Raw genomic sequence first — 23,819 nt, 5'->3', positions numbered from 1 at the left:
TTCTCTAAGTGTGCCACTTCAGCCTCACAAGGGCAGCAGACAAATGCAGAGGAAGAGGAAACTAAGACACAATAACGAGTTTCCTTCAAAATATTTTTGATTCTGACCCAGCCTTTTCCTACAAACAAACTTACAACCTCAAGTACTGCATTTACATGATTTTAAGTCGACCTATTTTTTTCATTTTGAAAACGTGAAGTTGGAGGGTCTACTAATAATTGAAAGCAAAGCATGGCACCACCAATAAAAGCGAGACCAACGAGATATCAGGAAAGCCATGGCACGGTTTGGGATTTGCGATTCTGCGTTCTTGTTAGCAAGGATTTTTCAATGTTTAACTTTTACTGTGCACTTGAAGCTCATGAGAGTGTCAGTAGTTGATGGAAGGGCCACTGACACCACGTGTAGTTTCTGTTTGGCGCTCTTTGGCTCTGTTTGCTGACTTGACTGCCGGACACGTTTTACCAGTTTTTACTGTCGTACTTCGTCAATCGTCATAAGCGCTCCCAGTCCCGTCAGCGTTCGGCGTTTGTTCACAGCTAGTGCATTCAAGACAGTTGCCACTCTTTATGCCGAAGAAACGAACAACTGTGCGCCGGGCCGCAGGTTCAATATTTTGGAACGGGTGACACAGGTATGACGGGTGCACAGGCAAAATTTTCGGCTCTTCCATGCGATGTCATGGTGTGGTTGCTTACAAAGTGAGGGATTTTGCTGGATGACGATGTGATGCGAGACGACAGCAGCAATGACAACGGCAGCACTAGTGAGGACGATGGCACAAGTGTCGATGAGCAGTCCAGTAACTAACACATTTTCATTGTAGAATGTGCCCATGGGCATGCACTGCCTTTTTTCTTTCCCGAATGCAATATGGAGGAAGGTCGACTTACATTTGAGTTGACTTACAATCGTGTAAATACGGTAATTATTGCCAAGAAAATAAACACTGAAGCCTATCAGTAATCACAAGCCTAGTCCATGACAGGAAGGAAGAACACATGGGAGTGGAAATTCTCCATAAGTGAAAGTGCGAAAAGATGGCCATACAACACCACCTGACACTGGTGGATGTGAACAGAGGTGCAGCATCTGGTAGCAAAGAGTACAAGCCCCCAGGATCAAGCTTCGCAATGGAAGTGACAGCAAAAAAAAAGGGGGGGGGGGGGGGGGGGTCACTTTAAAATGTCTGCACAATCTCAGATCTTCAAGAAAGGGAGAGGTTTATTTACAAAGAGAGGCAGAGAAACTGGCCTGAGTGGTGAGCCTCAAACACAGCTTCACAGGTATAAAGATCAGCAATGAGAGAAGATGTTTGTTTATTGGGGCTTAACGTCTCGAAGCAACTCAGGCTCCGGAAATTAGTAACGTGTGTGCTGTTGGCAAAGTTCTTTCTCGACTACCAGATGCTGCCTGCATGCAAGCGTTTCAGCACTGTTAGCAACATTACCATGTCATGCCAGAGAGTGGAGTTTAAAATTCTGGTACAGTAAACCCTCGTTAACTCAATCATAAAAAGAGCAAAAATTTGAGATAAATGGAGCTTTGAGATAAGCAAAGTACCCACATTTTAAGTGCACTGACTGCAGATTTTATAAAAATTTAAGCCACCTGCCTAGCTTACTTCCAGCACAGCACAGACTCCATGATGCAAACTGAGCACTCAGTTATAAATTAATGAAAGAATACTCGTGTAGAGGCCTGGCAGCACAACAAATATGACCAATAAAGAGCGCACAAGCTTTATGCATGCTTGCGCTGGTTAAGCAATGGCACTCTGTCCGCCGGTTTTCTAAGCCATTGCTGCCTGGGAAAGGGACCCTCTGCTTGCTCCAAGCTTGGGAGCCGGCAGCAGAGGTGGTGTGAATTGGCTTTGGCTGTGAGCGCTGGAATTTTGTGAGTAAGACGCGAAATGTACACCAGCATGGACTTGCTAGTTACGAAGTGTGCTTGCTGTGACCCTTGTTTCGAATTTTCACTGGGCAGATTTCCATATATTTGAATTTCATTGCAAATACATTTCAAGATAAGGAGAGACAAAGCCTATTCACGAAGCCTATTCGGCAACATGAAATGTGTTTGACTTAAATGATATTACGAGATATGCGAGTTCGAGTAAACAAGGGTTCATTGTATATTCTAGCCCTGTAAGCCAAATATCTATGCATGCGCCTTGCATAGCCACTCACTGGGAGCTCTCGAAGAGGCGTGACAACATGGCCGACAGCACGGGCAAGTCTGCCATGACGGCCGTGGTGATGACCGCGGAGGAGTTGGTGCCCGCAGTGGTGCCGTCGGAGCCGTTCTTGGGGGCTGCCTTGAGGCTGCCGCCAGTCGAGGGCTTCAGGCCCAGGATCCAGACCAGGTGCTGCAGGGTGGTGAGCACCAAGTGCCAGGCACTGCCCAGCACCGCACCGTGCGCTTGCGCCAGACCCAGGATGGCACGCATGCACTGCAGGTTCTTGGCCGTCAACTGCATCACACCGAGGAGTGCACGTGTCAGCCGTGCCACTCGTCCTTCACACATCGGCGCCTCACCAGTGTGTGCAGCCCCCGCATGCGTCGCAACGCTGATACAAAAATGAGGACTCTTCCCATATGCTGGTACGCGAGCACTAGCCTGTGGGAACATTCGTGTCAAACAGCACAGGAAACGGAATGCAAACAGTGCCAAAGAAGAGGATGATGAAATGAAGCAAACAATATACTCAGAGCGCTTTCCAAATATAAATGAAAAAATGAGTAGAAAATGCTAAAAATTGGCACAGTCGAACTCGGATATATATTGAACCGGAAGGAGATTGCAAAATAATTATATATATAGACAATTCGATATATATATATATATATATATATATATATAGTGGTGCACTTCTTTAGCAACATGTCACCCACCAGGCATCGCTAGGCCTAACCTGCCTCGCATTGAAGCTGATGTGGACGGTGCTTTGCAGCTAGCCACTGCCTATGACTAAAACTGTTACCAGAACAACCTAAATAGAATAATCAAATTAAAATTAAGGCACGGTTGGTTTCTGCAACGCCTATATATATAGTGGTGCACTTCTTTAGCAACATGTCACCCACCAGGCATCGCTAGGCCTAACCTGGCTCGCATTGAAGCTGATGTGGACGGTGCTTTGCAACTAGCCACTGCCTATGACTAAAACTGTTACCAGAACAACCTAAATAGAATAACCAAATTAAAATTAAGGCACGGTTGGTTTCTGCAACACCTATGGCGGCGAAGCATGCCAGGCGAGGACTGACACTAGGCTTTTGTTAGCTTGGTTGGCTTGGTTGTGCTATCGTGGATTAGTAGATAGGCGAGAACTAGGTGTGGGATTCCTCATTAATCAGGATATAGCTGGCAACATCGAGGAGTTTTACAGTATTAACGAGAGAGTGGCAGCTATCGTAATTAGGCTTAATAAGAGGTACAAGCTGAAGGTGGTGCAGGCCTACGCGCCTACATCAAGCCATGATGACCAGATAGTTGAAAGCTTCTATGAGGATGTGGAATCGGCAATGACCAAAGTAAAATCCCAGTACACTGTACTGATGGGCGACTTTAATGCAAAGATAGGTAAAAAGCAGGCTGGAGACAAGGCGGTAGGTGACTATGGCATAGGTTCTAGGAACAGTAGGGGAGAGTTATTAGTAGAGTTCGCAGATAGAAATAATTTACGGATTATGAATACCTTCTTCCGCAAACGAGCAAACAGGAAGTGGACTTGGAAGAGCCCCAATGGTGAGACTAAAAATGAAATAGACTTCATATTGTGCGCACACCCTGGCATCGTAGAGGATGTGGAGGTCCTCGGTAAGGTCCGTTGTAGCGACCACAGAATGGTAAGGTCTCGTGTTAGCTTAGATTTGAAGAGGGAACGGAGGAAACTGGTGAAGCGAAAGGCTATTAACGAGTTAGCATTAAGAGGGAAGGTAGAGGAATTCAGAATGTCGCTGCAAAACAGATTTTCCGCTTTAACTGATGAAGACGACCCCAGTGTTGAAACAATGAATGATAATCTTACAGCTATCGTTACAGAGTGCGCCGCAGAAGTAGGTGGTAGGATCGTTCGACAGGATACCAGCAAGCTATCTCAGGAGACCAAAGATCTGATTAAGAAACGCCAAAGCATGAGGACGTCTAACTCCACAGACAGGATAGAACTAGCAGAGCTATCGAAGTTAATAAATAAGCGCAAGGTAGCCGACATAAGAAAGTTTAACATGGAGAAAATTGAGCATGCTCTAAGGAACGGCGGTAGCCTAAAATCAGTGAGGAGAAAACTGGGCATAGGTAAAAACCAGATGTATGCGCTAAAAGACAAACAGGGCAATGTCATCAGCAATATGGATAAGATAGTTGAATTAGCCGAAGAGTTCTACACAAATCTATACAGTAGCGAATGTAATCATCAAGTTACTGAGGGAGGCAGTCAAGCACAGCAATGGGACATCCTGCCAGTAACGAAGGAGGAAGTAAAGAAAGCCTTAGGAGCAATGCAAAGAGGGAAAGCAGCTGGTGAGGATCAGGTAACAGCAGATTTGTTGAAGGACGGAGGAGAGATTGTGCTACAAAAACTAGCCACCCTCTATACGCAATGCCTTGTGACCTCGAGAGTACCAGAAGCTTGGAAGAACGCTAACATTATCTTAATTCATAAGAAAGGAGATGTGAAGGACTTGAAGAATTACAGACCAATCAGCTTATTGTCCGTTGCCTACAAGGTATTTACTAAGGTAATCGCTAATAGAGTCAGGACAACCTTGGACTTTAGTCAACCAAATGATCAGGCAGGCTTTCGTAAAGGATACTCGACAATAGACCACATTCACACTATCAATCAGGTGATAGAGAAATGCGCAGAATATAACCAACCCTTATATATAGCCTTCATTGATTACGAGAAAGCATTTGACTCGGTGGAAACCTCAGCTGTCATGCAGGCATTGCGGAATCAGGGTGTAGAAGAGTGTTATGTGAAAATATTGGAAGATATTTATAACGACTGCACAGCTACTATAGTTCTCCATAAAGTCAGCAATAAAATTCCAATACGGAAAGGGGTCAGGCAGGGAGACACGATCTCGCCAATGCTCTTCACTGCCTGCTTACAGGAGGTATTCCGGGGACTGGAATGGGAACAGTTGGGGATAAGAGTTAATGGAGAATACCTGAGTAATTTGCGATTCGCTGATGACATTGCCTTGCTAAGCCACTCAGGACAAGAACTGCAAAGCATGATCAATCAGTTAGACAGGCAGAGCAGAACGGTGGGGCTAAGAATTAACATGCAGAAAACCAAAGTAATGTTCAACAGCCTAGCAAGGGAACAGCAGTTCGCAATTGGTAGCGAGGTGCTGGAAGTAGTAAGAGAATATGTCTACTTAGGGCAGGTAGTGACCGCAGATCCGGATCATGAGAGGGAAATAACTAGAAGAATACGAATGGGGTGGAGCGCATATGGTAGGTTCTCTCAGATCATGAATGGTAGCTTACCAATATCCCTGAAGAGAAAAGTATACAACAGCTGTATCCTACCGGTACTCACCTATGGGGCAGAAACGTGGAGGCTAACAAAGAGGGTTCAGCTTAAGTTAAGAACAACGCAGCGAGCTATGGAAAGGAAAATGATAGGTGTAACGTTAAGAGATCGGAAGAGGGCGGAGTGGGTGAGGGAACAAACGCGGGTTAATGACATCTTAGTTGAAATCAAGAGGAAGAAATGGGCTTGGGCAGGGCATGTAATGCGAAGGCAAGATAACCGCTGGTCCTTAAGGGTAACGGAGTGGATTCCAAGAGAAAGCAAACGTAGCAGGGGACGGCAGAAAGTTAGGTGGACGGATGAGATTAAGAAGTTTGCAGGGATACAGTGGCGGCAACTGACAAAGGACAGGGTTAATTGGAGAGACATGGGAGAGGCCTTTGCCCTGCAGTGGGTGTAGTCAGGCTGATGATGATGATGATGATGAGCTTGGTTGGCTTCACCACATGACAGCGATGTGAAATGGAAAATGAATAGAAGAGACCGAAGGCTACCCCTCAAGCACACGCCATGTTCATCTCGCCAGGCGGTTTCACAGTGCTAATGCTGCAAGCAGGTGCCCAAGGCCACGCACCCGACCCACCTCCTCTCAGGAAAAATCGTTGAAGAGCATAGTTAAAACGAGCTCTACTTGCAAGGGCACGGCGCACCATTCAATATATCAAAGGGGGGGGCAATGAAATGAATCAATCTATATTCAGGACCCTTTTTTCACACAGACATGAGAGGGACAGAGAAAAATTCAAAGGAATAGGAATCCATACACAAGAAGATGAAAAATGCGCAAGGATGACACTTAACTTTGACGCAATTGACCAAAATCGCAGTGTTCCCGCATTGTACTTGCGTGATTCCACTCATCATGCATGCATTCCTTTTCCCACAGGCTTTTTTCCTTCATCTGTCATTACACACCAACTGGTCCAACAAGCTGCGCTTAATAAATCACCAAAGGCGTTCTGTATGTTCAAAGAGAGTAAGCGAGAGGGAAAGAGGTGCAGAGCAGCTGTGCTCACCATGACCGGCCCCTGGTGTCCGCCCAGTGAAGGGGTGGGCAGGGGTGTCCCCACAGCCACCACCTGCTGTCGAGGGGCATCGTGGGGATCGCATCCCGGTCCACCCAGGAAAGGTCCCAGGTTGGGGCCCTGCTGAGGAAGGGGCACCGGAGGGGGGCCCCCCTGGCCAGTGGACCCTGGCCTGTCGGAGGTGCCATCACCCCGCGGATGCGGAGACGCCGCCGCCTTGGGGAACGTGGCGTTGAGCACCTGCAATGGAAGAGTCCATTTAGGGCAGGTAGTGACAGCTGATCCTGATCATGAAAGGGAATAATTAGAAGCATAAGAATCGGGTGGAGCACATATGGCAGGTTCTCTCAGATCATGAATGGCAGTTTACCATCATCCCTCAAGAGAAAAGTATACAACAGCTGTATACCTTACCGGTACTATACACCTATGGGGCAGAAACGTGGAGGCTAACAAAGAGGGTTCAGCTTAAGCTAAGGTCAACGCAGCGAGCTATGGAAAGGAAAATGATAAGTGTAACGTTAAGAGATCGGAAGAGGGCAGAGTGGGTGAGGGAACAAACGTGGGTTAATTGCATCCTAGTTGAAATCAAGAGGAAGAAATGGGCTTGGGTAGAGCATGTAATGCGAAGGCGAGATAACCGCTGGTCCTTAAGGGTAACAGAGTGGATTCCAAGAGAAGGCAAACGTAGCAGGGGACGGCAGAAAGTTAGGTGGGCGGATGAGACTAAGAAGTTTGCGGGAATACGGTGGCCACAACTGGCAAAGGCCAGGGTTAATTGGAGAGACATGGGAGAGGCCTTTGCCCTGCAGTGGGTGTAGTCAGGCTGATGATGATGGTGATGATGATGAATGGAAGAGTGGCACATTAAACCTGTGCACCACGTATTTAACGACCACTGAACCGAAGCAATGACGGACACCTCAAAATAACATTTGGGTCTCCGGACAACTACCCCACCCACCGTGAGAGTGTAGTGGGGTGGCAGGGAACCCTTGCACATGGCCGTGATGAAGGCATCCCGGGGTGTCGACATCTGCAGCTGGCCGCATAGGCTGGCATACACCTGCATCGTCTTCAGGATCTCCTCCGTGGCTGCTTCGTCAGTGCTGCATTTGGAAGGCACAGATCAGGCAAAATGGTCAGTCTCATCCAGGTAATGGCTGCCACTTTTGTTCTCCCTTTCTCTCCCACTGCACCACTAGCTAACATTTTTTTACAGCGAGAGCTGTTATTCAGAGCCCACCCTCAGTCATCGTGTAACTGAAGCCCTTTGTAGTCTTTGGCACTGCTCCAAGCCAGTACAAGCAGCCAAGAGAGAAAGCAGAGGGAGAAAATGGAGAAAATGGAGGGATGGTGCAGTGGCTGTGGTGTGTTGGTAACATTGCTGTGGCTGCTTAACTTTTTTTTGTTCCATCTAACAAGTCTGTCTAGTCTTGATCACATGACTCAGAAGCCACAGCAGTGGCTCTCGCCGAATGTTTTAGCAGAGTCTTAGCCCAGTTGAGACAGCAATTTTTTCCGTTTATAGCTGTGTCTTCCGTTTTTTCCGTTTACAGCTGTGAGGCCTGTAAGAAATATGCAAATAAATAAATAAAAAAGAAACAAAGGAAGTCACCTGGCATCAAGCAGCAGCGAGAGGGCTGCCAGCAGCCCACACCAGGAGGAGGAGACCAGCTGGCGGTGGAGACGCAGGGTGGTGGCCGAGTCGCTCGTGGCGCTCTTCGACTGGTCCACCACGGTGGCAATGCTGTGCACCACCTCCAGGAGGCACACATAGCCCAGGGACACCCCGTAGCCCTCAGCCACCACGGGTGGCTCCACCCGGTCCAGCATCTCCATGCTGCAAGGGATGGATGAGGCACAAAACTGATCTTTCAACTGCAGAGGAAATCTGACCTGCGAATCAGTATGCACTTCCTGCTCACTGCGTGTCATTTTGAATGCGATAGCATTAAATGACTCATAGAGACAAGATGTGTCGTCGGTCATAAAATACAACTATACTACCTGGAGGAAAGTGACACCACCAGACTGGAAGTGACCAGTAAAAGCAACAACAGGTTTTAACTCCAACACAATGTAATTAAGTGTCGCTGTGAATTTTTTTTATGGACACTTCCAAGAAGAAGTCATTACAAAAACAGAACCAATTTCTACGCCCTGCAATCAGACAACAGAAGCAATACCTACAGCATTAGTTGCAAAAAAAAAAAGCTAGGCTGGGATGACAAGCTGCGATAACAACTTTCTGCAACTAACGGATACCGTGTACCACAATCAATGCGCATGTCTCACAAGGTTCTTGGGGTAAAGGCAGATTAACACTGGCAAGGGGCAAAGGTCACGCGACAAGTTTAAGTTGATTCGTTACATTCGTTCCCTCAATTCGTTCATTCAGTTCATTCCCTCCCCTTATTCATAGTGCTCCGGAACCATACCTAATCAACCGAAATCAGTTGCAAGACATGCGAGTGTAGCTAAGTGCTAAGTCACTTTCACTGTCTCCGCAATCAATCCGTAAACTAGCATACGAGACTTTCATTCGCACTAAACTTGAGTACGCATCAGCAATTTGGTCTCCTCACCAGGCTTACTTAATTAACACCATTGAATCCATTCAGAATCGTGCGGCACGCTTCATTACTTCAGATTACGATTTTCAGCACAGCATTACCGCTATCAAGTCATCCATCGCTATCAGCCCACTAGCCCTTAGACGCAAAGTTTGTTGCTTATGTTTATTGCACAAATTATATCACAATTTTCCTAACCTACGCGAGTCCCTTCTCTTCCCTCCTGTGCGCACGTCATCCCGTTTATTCAACTCCATGAGCATCCAACGTTTACACGGATCAACTAATGCCTTTAACAAATCTTTTTTGCCAGCCGCTATTCAAGACTAGAATCGGCTTCCAGAATCGGTTGTCATTGAAAGCAATCCAGTAAGGTTTAAAGAACGTCTGATGTGTTATCTTGCTGTATAAATGGCTTCATTTCCCTTTCGTGACATTATTTCTCTTTATGCTTTTGTTGTGTGTTTTCTTGTTTGTTCTTTTTTTTCCCTTTTTTTCCCCACCAACGTGAGTCATGATGAATGTACTACTCCCCCCCCCCCCCCTTATGTAATACCCCCTCCCAGGGGCCTTTAAGGGTCAAATAAATGATGATGATGATGATGAGTTGAGTGCATTTACCTTCTCGAGTTCCCTTGTATATTGAGTCCAATTAATTTTCCTTCCACAGCACTCTTCAAATGCTGCGCCTCCTGCCACTGAGAAGCAAGATTTTGCCAACTGCTCTGCAGTTAAACACTGAGGAACACTGATCATTATCCCAATGACTGCATTTGCAGCCACGTGCTATCACTACCCTGGCACCTTCTCTTGCACTACCATAGTATATCCTGAACTATTATAATTGGTCTGCACGCCAAAAGCCATTCTTTCCTTGGTCACATTCCCTTCACCATTTCTGATGCAGACCTTTGCCCAAGAAGCCAAGCTGTGACGCCATCATCCCATGCTTTGTGCCACAGAAAACATTCAGTCTCCTCTCATACAGCCATCACACAATAGTATCTATGATATAGTATATATTATATATACTATGTGTACTACATACTATACAACTACTATAGTACTACTATATGTACTATATACTCTATACTAAATATACTATATATACTATCATATATATATATATATCATATATGATAGTATATATGACATATATAGTATATATAGTATGCAACACAATTGAGATATATGGATTTTCAGTGCAGTGCAAGTATGATGCCCTCACTAGGTGGCCTTGCAGACACCCGGCGTGGCAACCTGAGGCAGCAGAGGCATCCAGACACCCCGGTACAGGAACGCTGCCTGCAGCGGCTGAGACAGTGCAGAGGCATTGCCACCGCCCGGGGCACCGAGGCCCCCGAGGGTCACCGAAGGGGGCGGTGCAGCCCCTCCAGAGCCACCGCTGCCGCCAACCCCACCACCATGGTGGTAGTGGTGGTGGCAGGGGGCACTCACAAACAGCGCCTGCACGTAGGCACCCAGGGCGTTCACCATGTCCTGGAAGATCTTGGTGCTGTGGTCCTTCATGTCGTAGCTCTCGCAGAAGCTCCTGCACAGAACAGGGAAGAGGCCGCGTGAAAAGCTACCCTCAGAACAAACACAAGCGTGCTACTTTGGTGCACAGACATTACACCTGAAAAACTAAGGTCGTGGGTTCCAATCCCAATGACGGCATGTGGTTTTTCTTCTACTTTCTAACCGATTATCTTTCAGCCATAAATTAACTACATTACTGATTTCCCACTGATCAAAACCACAAATTAAAAATTACATAGAATCATTTCCCCACGTTTTCTTCAGTTTAGGTGACAGTGCTTCCTTAATGCATATGTCACAATGAACTCCTCATTTCCCTACCCTTGTTTGCTCACCTGCGTTATAAGGCATGCCATAGTAGAGGGCACCAGACAAATTTTCTCTACCAACCATTTCCCTGAGGGCATAAAACTATGGGTACATTCGGCTGTGTAACTGTAAATATTTTAAGAGCGTTAGCTCTTACTCATCACGTTTCATGACTTCGTGGGGTCTGCTACCACCCTGAGATCACAGCGCCATCTGTAGCAGCAACTATAAAACAGCACATCTCGCATTGAGACTTATAGCGGCATCTACAATAGCACTGTAGAAAGAACCACCTGCCGCATGCATATCAATTCTAATAAATCAAGCAGCTAACGCTCGTTACTTCAACGTCTTCCAGATGATGGCAGCCTTTTTTCTGCATGCATCGGGGTAGTGCAATTTCTTCTTCCCCAGCCTAAGAAAAATGCCCTATCACGGCCAAGGCTCCACACCACAGCTCAGACAGCACATGAAGCAACCTTCAGCTGTGCCTATGCTGACAGGAAGCGAACAGTGGCCACTGGTATCCTTACTTGAGGAGTTCAGGTTGCGAGCACAGCTTGTGCAAGACTTCCAGTGCCAGGGTGCGCTGCCAGTTGGGCTTCTCGTGGTCCAGGAACTTCACGACCAGCGAGAGGAAGATCTCACACTCGGTCACCTGAAAAACCAAAGCAAATGATGCGGCCACCTGAAGTCACGCATTTCTTTGCTAAGCTGTCCTTTTGTTTAGTTACCACTAATTCTATCAACATGCACCAACACTGCCTCCCTTGTTGCTCAAGACACACACACGCACACACACTAAAAGAACAATGGCACAACGCAATTCTACCAGTGATGAAAAAAAAAAACATCATTGGCCTGCTCCAACAAATCAGACAGCCTTGCACTACAAGTAGCAACAAAAACATATCAGACAACCAGCTGACTAGCCACAGACATTTCAGCGCTACAGTGTTTCAAGAAACGCAAGTAGATTAAATTGTTACTTGTTACAAATGTGAATTGTAAATGATTCCATCACCGGTTTGAAATGCAGATTCCCTACAAGCAGAGAAACTTAGGTTGGTTAGGGTTAAGTTTGCAAAGAATGATGTCATGGTACAGGAAAGAGCAAAGATATGCCACAAAGAATCATGACGCAATGTTTCAGAGTAAGCTTGGAAGCACTATCTCTTCTTTTCTTCCCCAGAGCACAGCTGTGCCAAACAGCTTCATAAACAAAAATAGGATTCTCAGGTGGTAGAAATTATTCCCCAGACCTCCAATACAGCACCTCTTTCTCTCTTTCTTTCACCTCCACCTTCCTCCCTTCTTTCTCTCTACTTTCACTTCCACCTTTCCTCCCTTCCCTTAGGAACAGTTCAGGTGTCCAGGAGATATGAGAGAGAGAGAGAGAGAGAGAGAGAGAGAGAGAGAGAGAGAGAGAGAGAGAGAGAGAGAGAGAGAGAGAGAGAGAGATACTGCACCATTTGCTTTCCTCAAAAACCAATTTATTAATAATTATGGACCCAGTCCATCCTTCACTTGACTGTCATCCTCCACCTCTGCACCATTTCAAGCTGTCAAGCTGATGGCAACAAACAAGGTGCCATTCTGGGCGAACCTTAGTAAACCAGGCACAAAAATGAAGTACACCCAGGCACTTCAACCAAAAGTGATAGGGTCTGGACTAGTTGGTTTGGCATGCTACATGAACAAAGAGCACTCAAAAAGACAAAATACAAAGAAACAAATTGCACTGCATGTGTTGATTTTAAGTGCACACTGTGTCTGCCTTTCAGATTCGCAACGTTGCCATAGATGTCCGCACAGTGAAGGAGTGTGAGGGGAACTTGTGTGCAATGTTGACTTCCTTTACTAACGCTGTTTTCATTGCAAAAACAGCACAACCCAACAACTGTCACTGGGTTGTTGCATTACACAGCATAGCATAACTGCTGGTCAGTTTTTTTTAGCACTTGTCCGTTCATTTGAAATTTCGACCAAGACCATCATGGACTTGGCAGAGAAAGGAAGCAGAGTAAAAGTCCGGGCCAATGCAACATCGGTGCATGCAGGGGAGGAGGGAGGCTCACCAGGGTGGCGTAGAACTTGTGGATGAGGACGGAGACAACGCGGACCAGGCGCATGGAGATGGGGAAAAAGGGCCGGTCGGGTGCCTGCCGGGCGTTGGGTGAGAACAGCTTGATGACCAGGGGGCAGACTCGCTCCTTGAGCAGGAAGCGAAACTCTGGGTGCCGCAGGAACGCCTCTGGGAACGAAGCCAGGATGGACTCGACCAGCTCTAGGCCCAGGGTGCGCGTCATCTCCGTCAGCCCCACCAGCCACAGGGGCTGGTCGGCATTCACCATCTGCACCAGGTCCTGGAGAGCAAAACAGTGAAGCGTCAGGGCCAGCACTCCCAAAAAACATGGCACAGAGAGGCACACAACACAAGAAAAGAGGCAGCGGACATGCGAGTCTGACAAAAGGCGCACTTCTCATCACAAGACCACTCATCCTTCATAAATCTTTACCACAGCATTCCTTAGCCGAGTTGTCTCTGTGTCATTAAAATCTATTCAAAAATTTTAAATGAACTGTGATGACCACTCAATCAAATTTTTACTTCTAAGAAAAAGTCAATTTCTTGACTCCTTGCAGCTTCGCTGACATTTGTTTGGCAACAAAAGACGCATTTCGAGCTGAGAAAAATGGATTTAGGAATGGCGCATCTTTTTTCCCAGAACTGCAGAAAAGTGAAAGAACGACAAAAGAAGCCACTCAACTCTAGTCCTCCAACGATTTCGCATGTGTTCAAAACAGTGCAACTTTTTTATAATGTGACAGCATAAGAGTTATGTCACACCAAAACCCCACTGATGTCCGAGACAAAATTCGCAGACTGATTGAGACAGGCCACGTGACCTTGTGACACCATCACAACCTGCCAACCATAGCAGGTGGCAATTAATTTAATGATTCGTCAAGGGAGGTCACATGACCTTGTGATGTCACAACCTGTGCACTGGGTTGGGTGCAACCTAATTTTTAGACCGCAACCTAGATAAAGAATCGAAATCAAAAGTCAGAAAAAAATGCCACTATCACAGCATAGCAGATACCTGTTACCACAGCTAGCAGCCCGAATGTGGCTGTTGACAGACCGACAACTGCAAGGAAACTGATGCAAATACACACACACAAATTGCAAACAGAAGCAGGGACAACTATGAACATTAATGCGGTCGCATTTCATTTGTAAGGTGACTCAAGTGTCCCCACAGTTTTTTTATGAACTATGTACCTTCGTAACAATGCAGTAAGCTTCCACCGTATCACATGCAATTCTCTCATTCTCTATCTATCTCACTTTGGTTGTGTTTTGCACTTCATATGAACACATCTGCTCTGGAACTGTCATTTATGGGTGATGTTTACTTGGAAGTGTGAACCGTGTGACCAATGGCTGAAAACACCGGAGAGCAGGAAAACGGGGCAGCGAAAAGAGAGGTTGGACACAGCCAACTTCCAAGCTTCCCCTCACAATAATACAAGGAATCAGGGTCTATGGAAATGCGCTATGGTGGGACCAGAAAAGGAAATTAAAATTAAACTTCAGTAACATAGAACACTGAGCTCAAGACAGCACAAGGAAGCCTCCATCCATCAGGCTAAGGATAGCAGGAAGGAGCAAGACCGGCTTAGAAAGATGGGCACACTTTTCACCTGGAACAGAAGAAAAGCATCGGCTGCGCACGGCTGCAGAGACTTGGGAGGACTACGGCTGCCGGCTTTCAGCTCCTCCAGATTGACCTCTTCAGTCTTCACAACTGCAATAAAAGACGTGGAGAACATTTACACTGGCTTAAGTGAATTGCTTGGTGCAAGTCTAGAGTTGCGCCAATGCCTCTGATTTCAATGGTTGCCCGATCAGCTGGTTTCTGAAAACCAAGCATTCTCCTACTGCTCCTTCTACTCTCTAACTCACGTCCTCTTATTCACAAGCCTTCAAACTGCTCCACACGTGAATTGACGAAGGGAGCACCTCAACTCTTTCTTACTGCGCCCACTGAGCATCATTAGCAAACAATGACTTTGCACACCAATTACGGAACCTTCCATGTTGCTTACGGGCATGCTGCACGTCTGGCTTGTAGTCAGAGAACTGAAGCTTAGTTTTTGACGCAGTTTTCTGTTTTTCCCATGAGGTGGGAGAAAAAGAGCAAACACCACTTGGCGCTTCATCTAATGGCTGAGTAAAGTGTCGACTGACCATCTGCCATGGCTGCGTCCTCAGCCTGGACCCGTTCAAAGACGGCAGAGACCAACTGGCGGACAGTTGCTGACGCAGTGTTGTTGGTGGTGCTGTTTTTGGTGAAGTGCAGTCTGAAGCACAGCACAATTGCCTGCAAAAGGAGTAGCAAGAGAGAGTATACAAACAAATACAATGTCGCAACAGATGCATTCCAGTGAAATCAGCAAACAAGGGTTGTGCAAGGCATAAACCGGTTCAACAGTTGTATGCAAGGTGACACTGCTCCACACACTGTTTTGTCAAAACATCCGATAAACAAAAATCTCATGAATTTTCCTACTAAGCGCACTAGTCCAGATCGCAAGAAAAACAGCAATTAGCATTTCGACAATTTAGGTAAGAGAATCTTGTTTATTCCTTTTCACCCTGCATCGACCTCACGCCATTTTTCTTGCGATGTAGACCACGAATGAACTGGCCCACATATCAGTTCTGAAAAATGCAGAAAAACTAGCAAGCAGCTGAAGTATGGGCCATCTGTGCACACTCTGATCTGTACACCATGGGACTACTCCCTGACAGATTACTAGGCAGGTAGAAAGGATGGGCATACCAAAAATTTCACTGCACGTTATTAAGTACAGTTAAATTGAAAATAATAAACTCATTCTATGCCAAATGCAGAAGAGTTTGCACCCAACCCTTCAATTTCATAAAGAAAATTTAGAGCTCTTTATGATACTGTAAAAATAAATTTCCCATAACATTCTTGAGAAGAATTTTCAGGTCACATAACTGTCTTTGAATTTTCTGGATCAGTGCAAAACTAGATCTCATTAAAAATTCACAAGGTATTTTTTTTTTTTCTCTCTGACACAAACTCAAGGGCTAACTCAGTGCGGTAACTGGTACAGAATTACCCGTTTATTGAACAGCCAATGGCTTGAACACATCCCGCTTGCTGGCGAGTTTCACGACCGCACATGATAAAAGAAACAGACCCTGGACGGAGCGCTGCTCAAAAATGCGGTCCTCACCTTGGCCAGTGCATCCCCCTGGACGACTGTGTTGGCGGTCAGCAAGAGGGTGACCGTCTGCAAGAGCTTCAGCTCCTCGATTCCACTCTCCATGAGATTCCAGAGGCAGGTGATGATGTTCACAGCTGCAGTCTGCAACAGTCGTCACCACTTTCGCTGGTGATAAAATACAGCAATACACCCCGGCCAAGCACTTGATACAGCAATTACAGTGACAGTATATGCAAACAAAACCACGCATCAATCAACGCAGTGAGTCAGTTTTGTGTTATGTTTTGTACCTCCACCAAACTCGAATGACACAGTGATTGCCCTCACTTGTAACGGTGAAGAAATGTCAAGCATTAGGAATCTTTCACAGGCGTACTTCTAGTGATCAAAGAATATGAATTGCTGTGTTGAGTCGTGAGCCAATACAGGGCACTTGGAAATGGTTAGAAATTAATTTATGAACTTTCATGACAGACGCCTCGCTCTGCACTGTGTGACTCAAATACTGCAAAACCACTCGAGCCCAGGACACCACTGCATGAGAAATACGATGCACAATTATTCTAGTAGCATTCGAGAGCTCTTAGAAACGATTCCTGGCAGGTGCTGCCACTGGGGCGTTCCCCATCACAGATTTCAAGCAGAAAAACGATGGCAGACCATCCCAGGTAATAGCAGAAAAAAAATAAAGCTAAGACAAATCAGCGATGAGCTAAAATGAAAAAAGATCAAATGTGCCCACAGAGTAGGTCCCACTTAGCAATGGCAAGGCATAGCATATGTTTGCCGATCTTTTCGTCACTTTTTTTTTCTTCCATGCTAACTCTTATCAAAGGAAAGCTGAAGCATTTTAAATGACGCCACTAGAATTAATTCTTTATTACACTCTCTCCAGTTTTCCTTTACGTAATGGCCATGCCCAACTCACCAGTGAGACAGCTTCAAAGGTGACCAGTTTCTGGATGGCAGAGAGGCAGATCTGAACAATTTTCGGGTTCCTCGTATCACAGCCTAAGAAAAACGGCTCCAGGATCTCTGGGCTCTCGGACAGCAGGGCTAAAAATTTTTTAAAAAGGAATAAAAAAAGAATATTGCATGTTTGCAGATACACTGCTGCGCTTTTGCTTTGGTGCTTTCCACATGGCTGACACTGATATCTTCATCAGACCACACATACATCTCAGTGCACATCTGTGTTCTGTGCTATTTTTAAAAAAGCATCAGTTCACAAACTAAAGTGCCAGAGGAAGTCAGACACTTATCACTGTGATTCCGTGTGAGCCACTCTTTCAGGTTGACTCCAAATATGAGACCTATGAGACCATGTCCTCAAAAATTAATCCCCAGGATGTCCTGGGGATGTAGTTGTGTTGTCTGGATTGCTTCCACGAGTGCCAGTGAAACGTGAGGTGCAAGGTGACGTACCAAGCCTGAGGTCATGGTGCTTGGCCGCTGCATTTCGAACTTTGATGATGCCAGACTCGGCTGCCTGCACAGAGGAAGCAAACAACCAAAACAAATAAACTCATCTTACTTTACCTTATTCAGAACAGCCTACCAGTAATTCCAAGGAATTCAGTTCATCCTCATTTGCAACATAAGTACCTGCAACTAGTGACAAGCTGTGTGTGGCGACAGCATGGAGAAGTGAATTTCTTCAAAAATATAGCTCCTGGTGGCTGAGCCAAAATGTCTTGATTACTACTGAAAGCAACAACTTTTGTTTGAAAAAAATTTATACAGCTAGCCTTACTGGCTTAGTGCATGAATCAGCAAAAGCTGTTGTAGCTTTGGTTTAGACGTATAGCCCTGCATTGTGCTGTGGAATCACCTTCTAGTCATGCATTTTTCCACTCTCGCCATAACCTCCCAAGCCATTAGGCCACCATTGCCTCCAACCCTCTGTCTTCCCTCTCCCTCCTTTACCTTAAACATGGAGAGTGGATTCCACCCTCTTCACTTCATCACCTACCCACTGTGGGCCACCACCTACCCCAGTTGGTAGCAGGCCACTGAAATGAATCAACTTAAATTGCAGTACCAGGTTAAATTAATAAACTAAGCAAGTAAGGTTTTATGGCTGATGCTGTAGATGTTATGGAAGAACACATAGCTATATGGCTAAATCAAAGCTGTGCCAGCTTTCGCTTTCAAAGAACTACAATGCATGCAGTAACAACAACTGCAATTTGCCCTAACATCTTTTGCATATGGCATGGTACGCACTGCACGTACAAGTTTAATGTCTCAAAGCAGCACCTGGACTATGAGAGAGACCACAGTGACGAGCACACGTTTAATTGTGACCACCAAGGGTTCTTCAACGTGCACTGACACCACACAGCCCATGGGGGTGTTTTCGCTTTTCATCCCCAACGAGATGCCCTCGGCATGGCCATGATTTGATTTGATCCCACAACCCTTCAACAGCGGAAGAACGCATTGGCCCCGAAGCCACTGAAGAACTATATGCCAAAGAACATACATACATAATAGAAAAGAACTAGATGCAGAACAATATATACTGCAAACGTGTCCTTCTGTGGCCAGCTTGGACTGCAGGAAGTGAGAATGCATTCAGCTTACATTTGGAGTGCAATTTTCTGGCCTAGAGAGGGTTACATGCAACAGAGGTTGATTTATATTCAGAGTGAAGGAATATACAGTAGCTGAGATTAACAAATTACCTCCTGAAATTACAGTTAGTTTCAGTGACACCATAGTGAAAGCTGTTTCTTCTGCCTTAACAGAGTATGCAGAACTCAACACCTTCCCAACAGGAGCCTGCGTTCTGAGTGCTCCATACTTGGCGCTGTTCCCTTGCTAGCCATTTTTCCACTGTGCCCATGTTGATGCAGCCAGTTTATACGAGCCAGAGGAAGTTTCAGCAATTTCCCTTTGTGGCTCAAAGTGTTCAATGTGTCCAAAGAAAGAGAAGGTCAACGTAAAGCTTTAATTTAAAAAATTGCACCACTGGCACTTATTTGCCTCGTCAATTTACAGCAGTCAAAGATTTTATAGCCTTATCAGATTAGCTGCGTTGTTATGAAATAAAAACATGGCTACTTGAAATAGGTGGCCACTAACAATAATACTTCATGGTCATGTTTACTATACACACCGAAAGTTTTATACATGCTGTTAGCTCAAATCATGTGGGCGCCCTGTACAAGACATCACAAAGGACCACCTCATCTGCTGAAGCTGAGATGTCATAAACACCACCAGTAACTTAATAAATCCTAGTGGAGTGGTGAACAGAGTGAGCCCCTACCTCCTTGAGAGGTGGGTGTTTCTTCTTAGCCTCGTTGGAGAGCAGCCGCAGGTCATTCTGCAGGTTCTCCAGGAGGCGCTTCTCAGCTAGGCTTCGTTCGCCGGTCGCCATCGCCAAGCCCGCCTTGCCCAAGGTCAGCCCCGGGCCAACTGCGCCACACGTGAAGAGGTGGCGCAGCAATGCTCATCACACAAAACAAAATGCACACAGCTAGACCACTAGTAAAGCTCAAGCTTCAGTGCAGTTTTAGCACATAACATAATACAAAACTGCATCAAAACAGTTGCTACTGAACAATTTACCGGTGCTGCATGTAGAGGTGAAAGCAATGCAATGCGATCCTGTATGAATTGCATTCTGTAACTTACTTGCAACATTTGAATGGAAAAACTTCCTGTAGTTTGCTTTTCTGTGTGGTGCTATAAAAAGGGGCCATACGTGGCACTCAGCGTTGCATGCTCTACTGTAATGATTCAGGCAGTTGAAAGATAAAGTCATCTTTTGATTTCACAAGTAACCTGAGCACTAGCTGCTGAAGCCATCATCCCGTATCTCGGAATTTGTAAGCTCGAGCAGTGCCAAAGTTAGCATGAGCCAGAAGCAGCTGCAAAAGTGCTTCATTGCTACAGCTACAAAGGTGGACCCTGAAAGTAGTCACTGGCTCAGTTAACAAGATTCGGCCAGGTGTAAAATCTATACAGTGCCAGACAAGCTCCTTCAGAAACTTGTGCTATCACAATAGACAACCATATGTCTGTTTTTTTCCCTTAGTATACCATCAGTGCCCTAAGGCATTAGAGGACTGGAGGGAGTAAACATAAAACACAAGAAAATGCAGTTCATATACAAAAATAGACACATGCTTAAAAAATTAAAACAAAAATTCAATCATACAAAAGTAGGAGACACACAGGAAGACATAACTAGAAGTAAATGTCAGTTTCAATCTTCAAACATAAAGTAAAACGTCATTATTGGGGCAAATAGTTCTGATTAAAAGGTGTGTATGAAAATAATGTAATGCCCCTCATGTAATGTCCCGAAAGGGACCTTTGAGGAATAATAAATAAAATAAAATAAAATAAAAGGCAAATCGATTCAAATCGATTCAAAAATGTTTCTGAACATTAAACTTCTACATTCAAATCTCTAATATTATTGACATGATCTGTCTGTGACAAAATGCAGTGGGGTCACAGAAGCTACTTTTCACAACTGATACCTGTTCGTGAGTGGAAAATATTCCAAAAGAGTGTTAATCTTAGCTGTGACGTTTAATCATTTGTACATCAAACATGTCCCAGTTTAATATCTCCATCAAGCATGAAACACTGTGGTGTACACAAGAGCCATTTTTTTTTTCTGAATGGAGATGCAGAAAGCCCAGCAACCAACACACTTTACCTGCTAAATAATTAGCAAGAGACCAGCCATTTTGCTTCATGTCTAAAAAACAGATTTTGCAATAGAGAGTTTATATTGAATGGACATCTTTACCAGACATAGCTACTGTCATGTAGTCCAACTTGAATCAGCTAGGCATCTGCTCCTCTCTGCCTTCTCCCAAAATGTGGGCCAGTTGCTTCACTATTATTAATGAATAATTTTTTTTCTTCTAATGTCTTCTAGCACAGGCCGCATTTATCTTAAACAAGTGTTCAAAACAAGTGTTCACAACCGTCATCATACAAAACCATATGTCAGCTACGTCGTAACCTTACGCCCAGTTTTCACATCAATTATCAACTAATTTATTCACATAACCATACTGCCACCCAACTTATCCGCAACAATGCTACAGAATCAAGAAAAGATAAGAGAAAAGCAATATCAAATCAAGGACATGAATTGATAATCTGGTCCTCCAATTACAAAACAAATGAATTCATTTAAAAACAATAAAATTTACACGAAGTTTAACAGAGTAAGCTGCAAATATTCTGAGATACTACTGAAGACTTACAGTTATATATGTTTTAATTATAAAGAGTCTAAAGGCACCATGCCATATTCTAGCTATGAAATACACTAGCTTCCGGCACACAACAGCGTAAAATTTTCTGCCCCTGGGGACTTTGCACACTTGTGCAAACACAGCTTGCGCCGGGACCACACAAAAGCCCGGCTCGCCGTCTACACAACGTGAGCCATATTGACCACTACGGAGATGAGCGCAGCAAGGTAGACAGAGCCTGTCACCAAAATGCAGATTCCAAAGCAAACAAAGCACAAAGTCAATGCAAGCTTCAATAAGACAACTGTCTTTTTTTTCCCCTTGCAGTGGAGCTAATTGACAGAGCGCCCAGAACTACTACTAGTAGTAGTGGTCGACAGTATACCTTAAATACACACATGGAATCGCATTGATAACTTCCCAACAGGCCAAAACAAATGTCTGTCCAGAACAAAACAAGCAGATTCCAGAGTACTAACCTCGGAGATGTGCTCAAATGTGTAAGCAAGTTAGTTCGGTGAGGAAGCTGACAACTCTAGCCGCAAATGAATAGATTAACCTGACAAACTAACGGAGCGTGCAAATCACCCTGTTCTCCCTATGACACCGCCGAGGCAGGATTGATCAGTTATCAATTAATGCATGTACTCGATACGTGGATTCATTCCATGCCAATAAAAGCAATAATAAAGACACATACGCCTGGCGACGCCGGTCCCTCCGCATCGAGCTGAAAACATTATGACTTTTCATAGACTGATGCGCTTTTCTCGTGAAACGTTCGACTTCTAAGAGAAACAATCAGTGAGAAAAACTGAAATCAGAGACAAACGCCAAAGTCAGTTTCCGAACTTTCTTCAGAGGCCGCGCGAGGACCGAGCGCTTTCGGTTTAATTACCAGGTGGTCAAGAGAAACTAAAGGATGCGCCCGAAAATTGATACCACGTTTGGCGCTGCTTGCCAGACGCTGGTCAGCTGAACGGGAGTGGCCGATAACGAGGAATGATCAAACACGCCCCTTTTTATCGTCAGTTTAGCCACGAGACAGTTTCACTGAGACTGAACCGCTGCTTGCGCCAAGTCGTGCCAGGAGCCGCGCAGACTCGTGACAATCTCTAACCGTTTGCCCCTTACGTTGTTCAACAGCTCGCAAAGCACATTCATACGCACTTTTCTTTATTCACAGCCATCGTGCCGTTCCACTGGGAGCTCGTGACACATAAGTGAGGAGGTTTGCTATCTCACCTGTCGCGAGTTTTACACTGTCTACACAGTCGTCCCAAGTTTACGACGACGCAGAAGGTTCAGTTGATCGCAGCGTTACCGGATCTTCGGTACCGAGCCGAAATCTATCCACGCCACGTTTTGCGAAGTAGCAGCAAACGGAGCGGGGAGTTCGGACAGATTACAAGACCGGAACTGGCGGTCAGTTCGACGAAAGCAAAGTCTGCTGCAATAGGCCTCCAATGTGCGGACCCGACCCGATCAAACGCCAACAGTCGACTGCGTACACTCTGATCAGACTTTCAAATGCTACGACCGAGCTGTCTGCGCCTAGCGCGGGCGTCTTATCGCAGAGTGCTTTCGCTCTGTTTTATCTAACGAGATTAGGACAGGTGTAATTACCTCGACCGCTCAACTTGGAACTGGCCCGTCTCTCACGTTGGGCGTTCCCGCATAGCGCTCGCTAGTGGCCTGCAGCCTCAGTGCTGGGCTTGGACGGACCACGGTGTTCTTGTCCAGCGACTGCCGAGCATCGGTGAACAGTGCATTAAAAGGTCGATCAGAAACCGAGTTCAAGCCTGCGTAGCTCCAGGCATTATTTACAAAATCCAGTTGGCACCTCTAGCACGGCCGACATGCGCTCGGCGCGCCACTTGCAGCTCGAAACTAGAACCAACTAAATACAAAATTAATAACTTTGGAAATGAAATGCTATGAAGCACAGCAGCATCCAACTTAGAAAACTAAGCACCAGAAACTTTGCCTGTTATTTCTTAACAAAGTAAAATTTTATGGGCTACCTATCACAGCTGCAATGCAGCTTCAGCAGACGACGTGTGCTGCGCCATGACTGCGCTGGCGCTATGCAACCAGCGTTCTGTTTTTTGTTATCGTCCACAGCAAATATGCACTGATTTATAGAGGTTTGTTTTAAAAATTAACCCGCCATCATCAGCGAATTTAAGTGAAACCATAGTGAAACAGCTGAACCAAGTTGAACCGTTCAACATAGTTCAACTGTCGAGACATAGCCTCATGGAGGAAGGAAAGAACTCCATGCATAGCCTCCTCTATTGTCGAGAACATGTCGAGAAGGGA

General features: G+C 45.5%; 1 protein-coding gene across 3 annotated transcripts in view; it reads right to left on the bottom strand.

Moving 5' to 3' along the window:
* The window catches only part of mon2 (Mon2 homolog, regulator of endosome-to-Golgi trafficking), a 235,386-nt gene extending 212,023 nt beyond the window's left edge, over nt 1–23,363 (bottom strand). For 2 of the 3 annotated variants that reach the window (XM_089551686.1, XM_089551688.1), the window contains exons 1-14: nt 23,124–23,363; nt 19,544–19,692; nt 17,695–17,758; nt 17,198–17,325; nt 16,279–16,410; nt 15,260–15,392; nt 14,713–14,816; nt 13,080–13,367; nt 11,535–11,659; nt 10,382–10,705; nt 8,196–8,420; nt 7,542–7,686; nt 6,569–6,817; nt 2,190–2,473 (exon numbers count right to left, since the gene is read on the bottom strand). In XM_089551686.1, the coding sequence (XP_089407812.1) occupies nt 2,190–2,473; nt 6,569–6,817; nt 7,542–7,686; nt 8,196–8,420; nt 10,382–10,705; nt 11,535–11,659; nt 13,080–13,367; nt 14,713–14,816; nt 15,260–15,392; nt 16,279–16,410; nt 17,198–17,325; nt 17,695–17,758; nt 19,544–19,654 (2,312 nt within the window). In that variant the 5' untranslated portion in view covers nt 19,655–19,692; nt 23,124–23,363. Of the gene's footprint in view, nt 1–2,189; nt 2,474–6,568; nt 6,818–7,541; nt 7,687–8,195; nt 8,421–10,381; nt 10,706–11,534; nt 11,660–13,079; nt 13,368–14,712; nt 14,817–15,259; nt 15,393–16,278; nt 16,411–17,197; nt 17,326–17,694; nt 17,759–19,543; nt 19,693–22,742; nt 23,069–23,123 lie in introns of those variants that run through there. The other variant, XM_089551687.1, reaches the window with a different exon arrangement.
* Nucleotides 23,364–23,819: the final 456 nt, after the last annotated feature.

Source organism: Amblyomma mixtum, chromosome 7 (assembly GCF_055824585.1).
Source record: "Amblyomma mixtum isolate Tamu chromosome 7, ASM5582458v1, whole genome shotgun sequence".
Classification (NCBI taxonomy): Eukaryota; Metazoa; Arthropoda; class Arachnida; order Ixodida; family Ixodidae; genus Amblyomma; species Amblyomma mixtum.
Note: the sequence above shows the minus strand (reverse complement) of the source record. Positions and strands in the feature narration are given on the sequence as shown.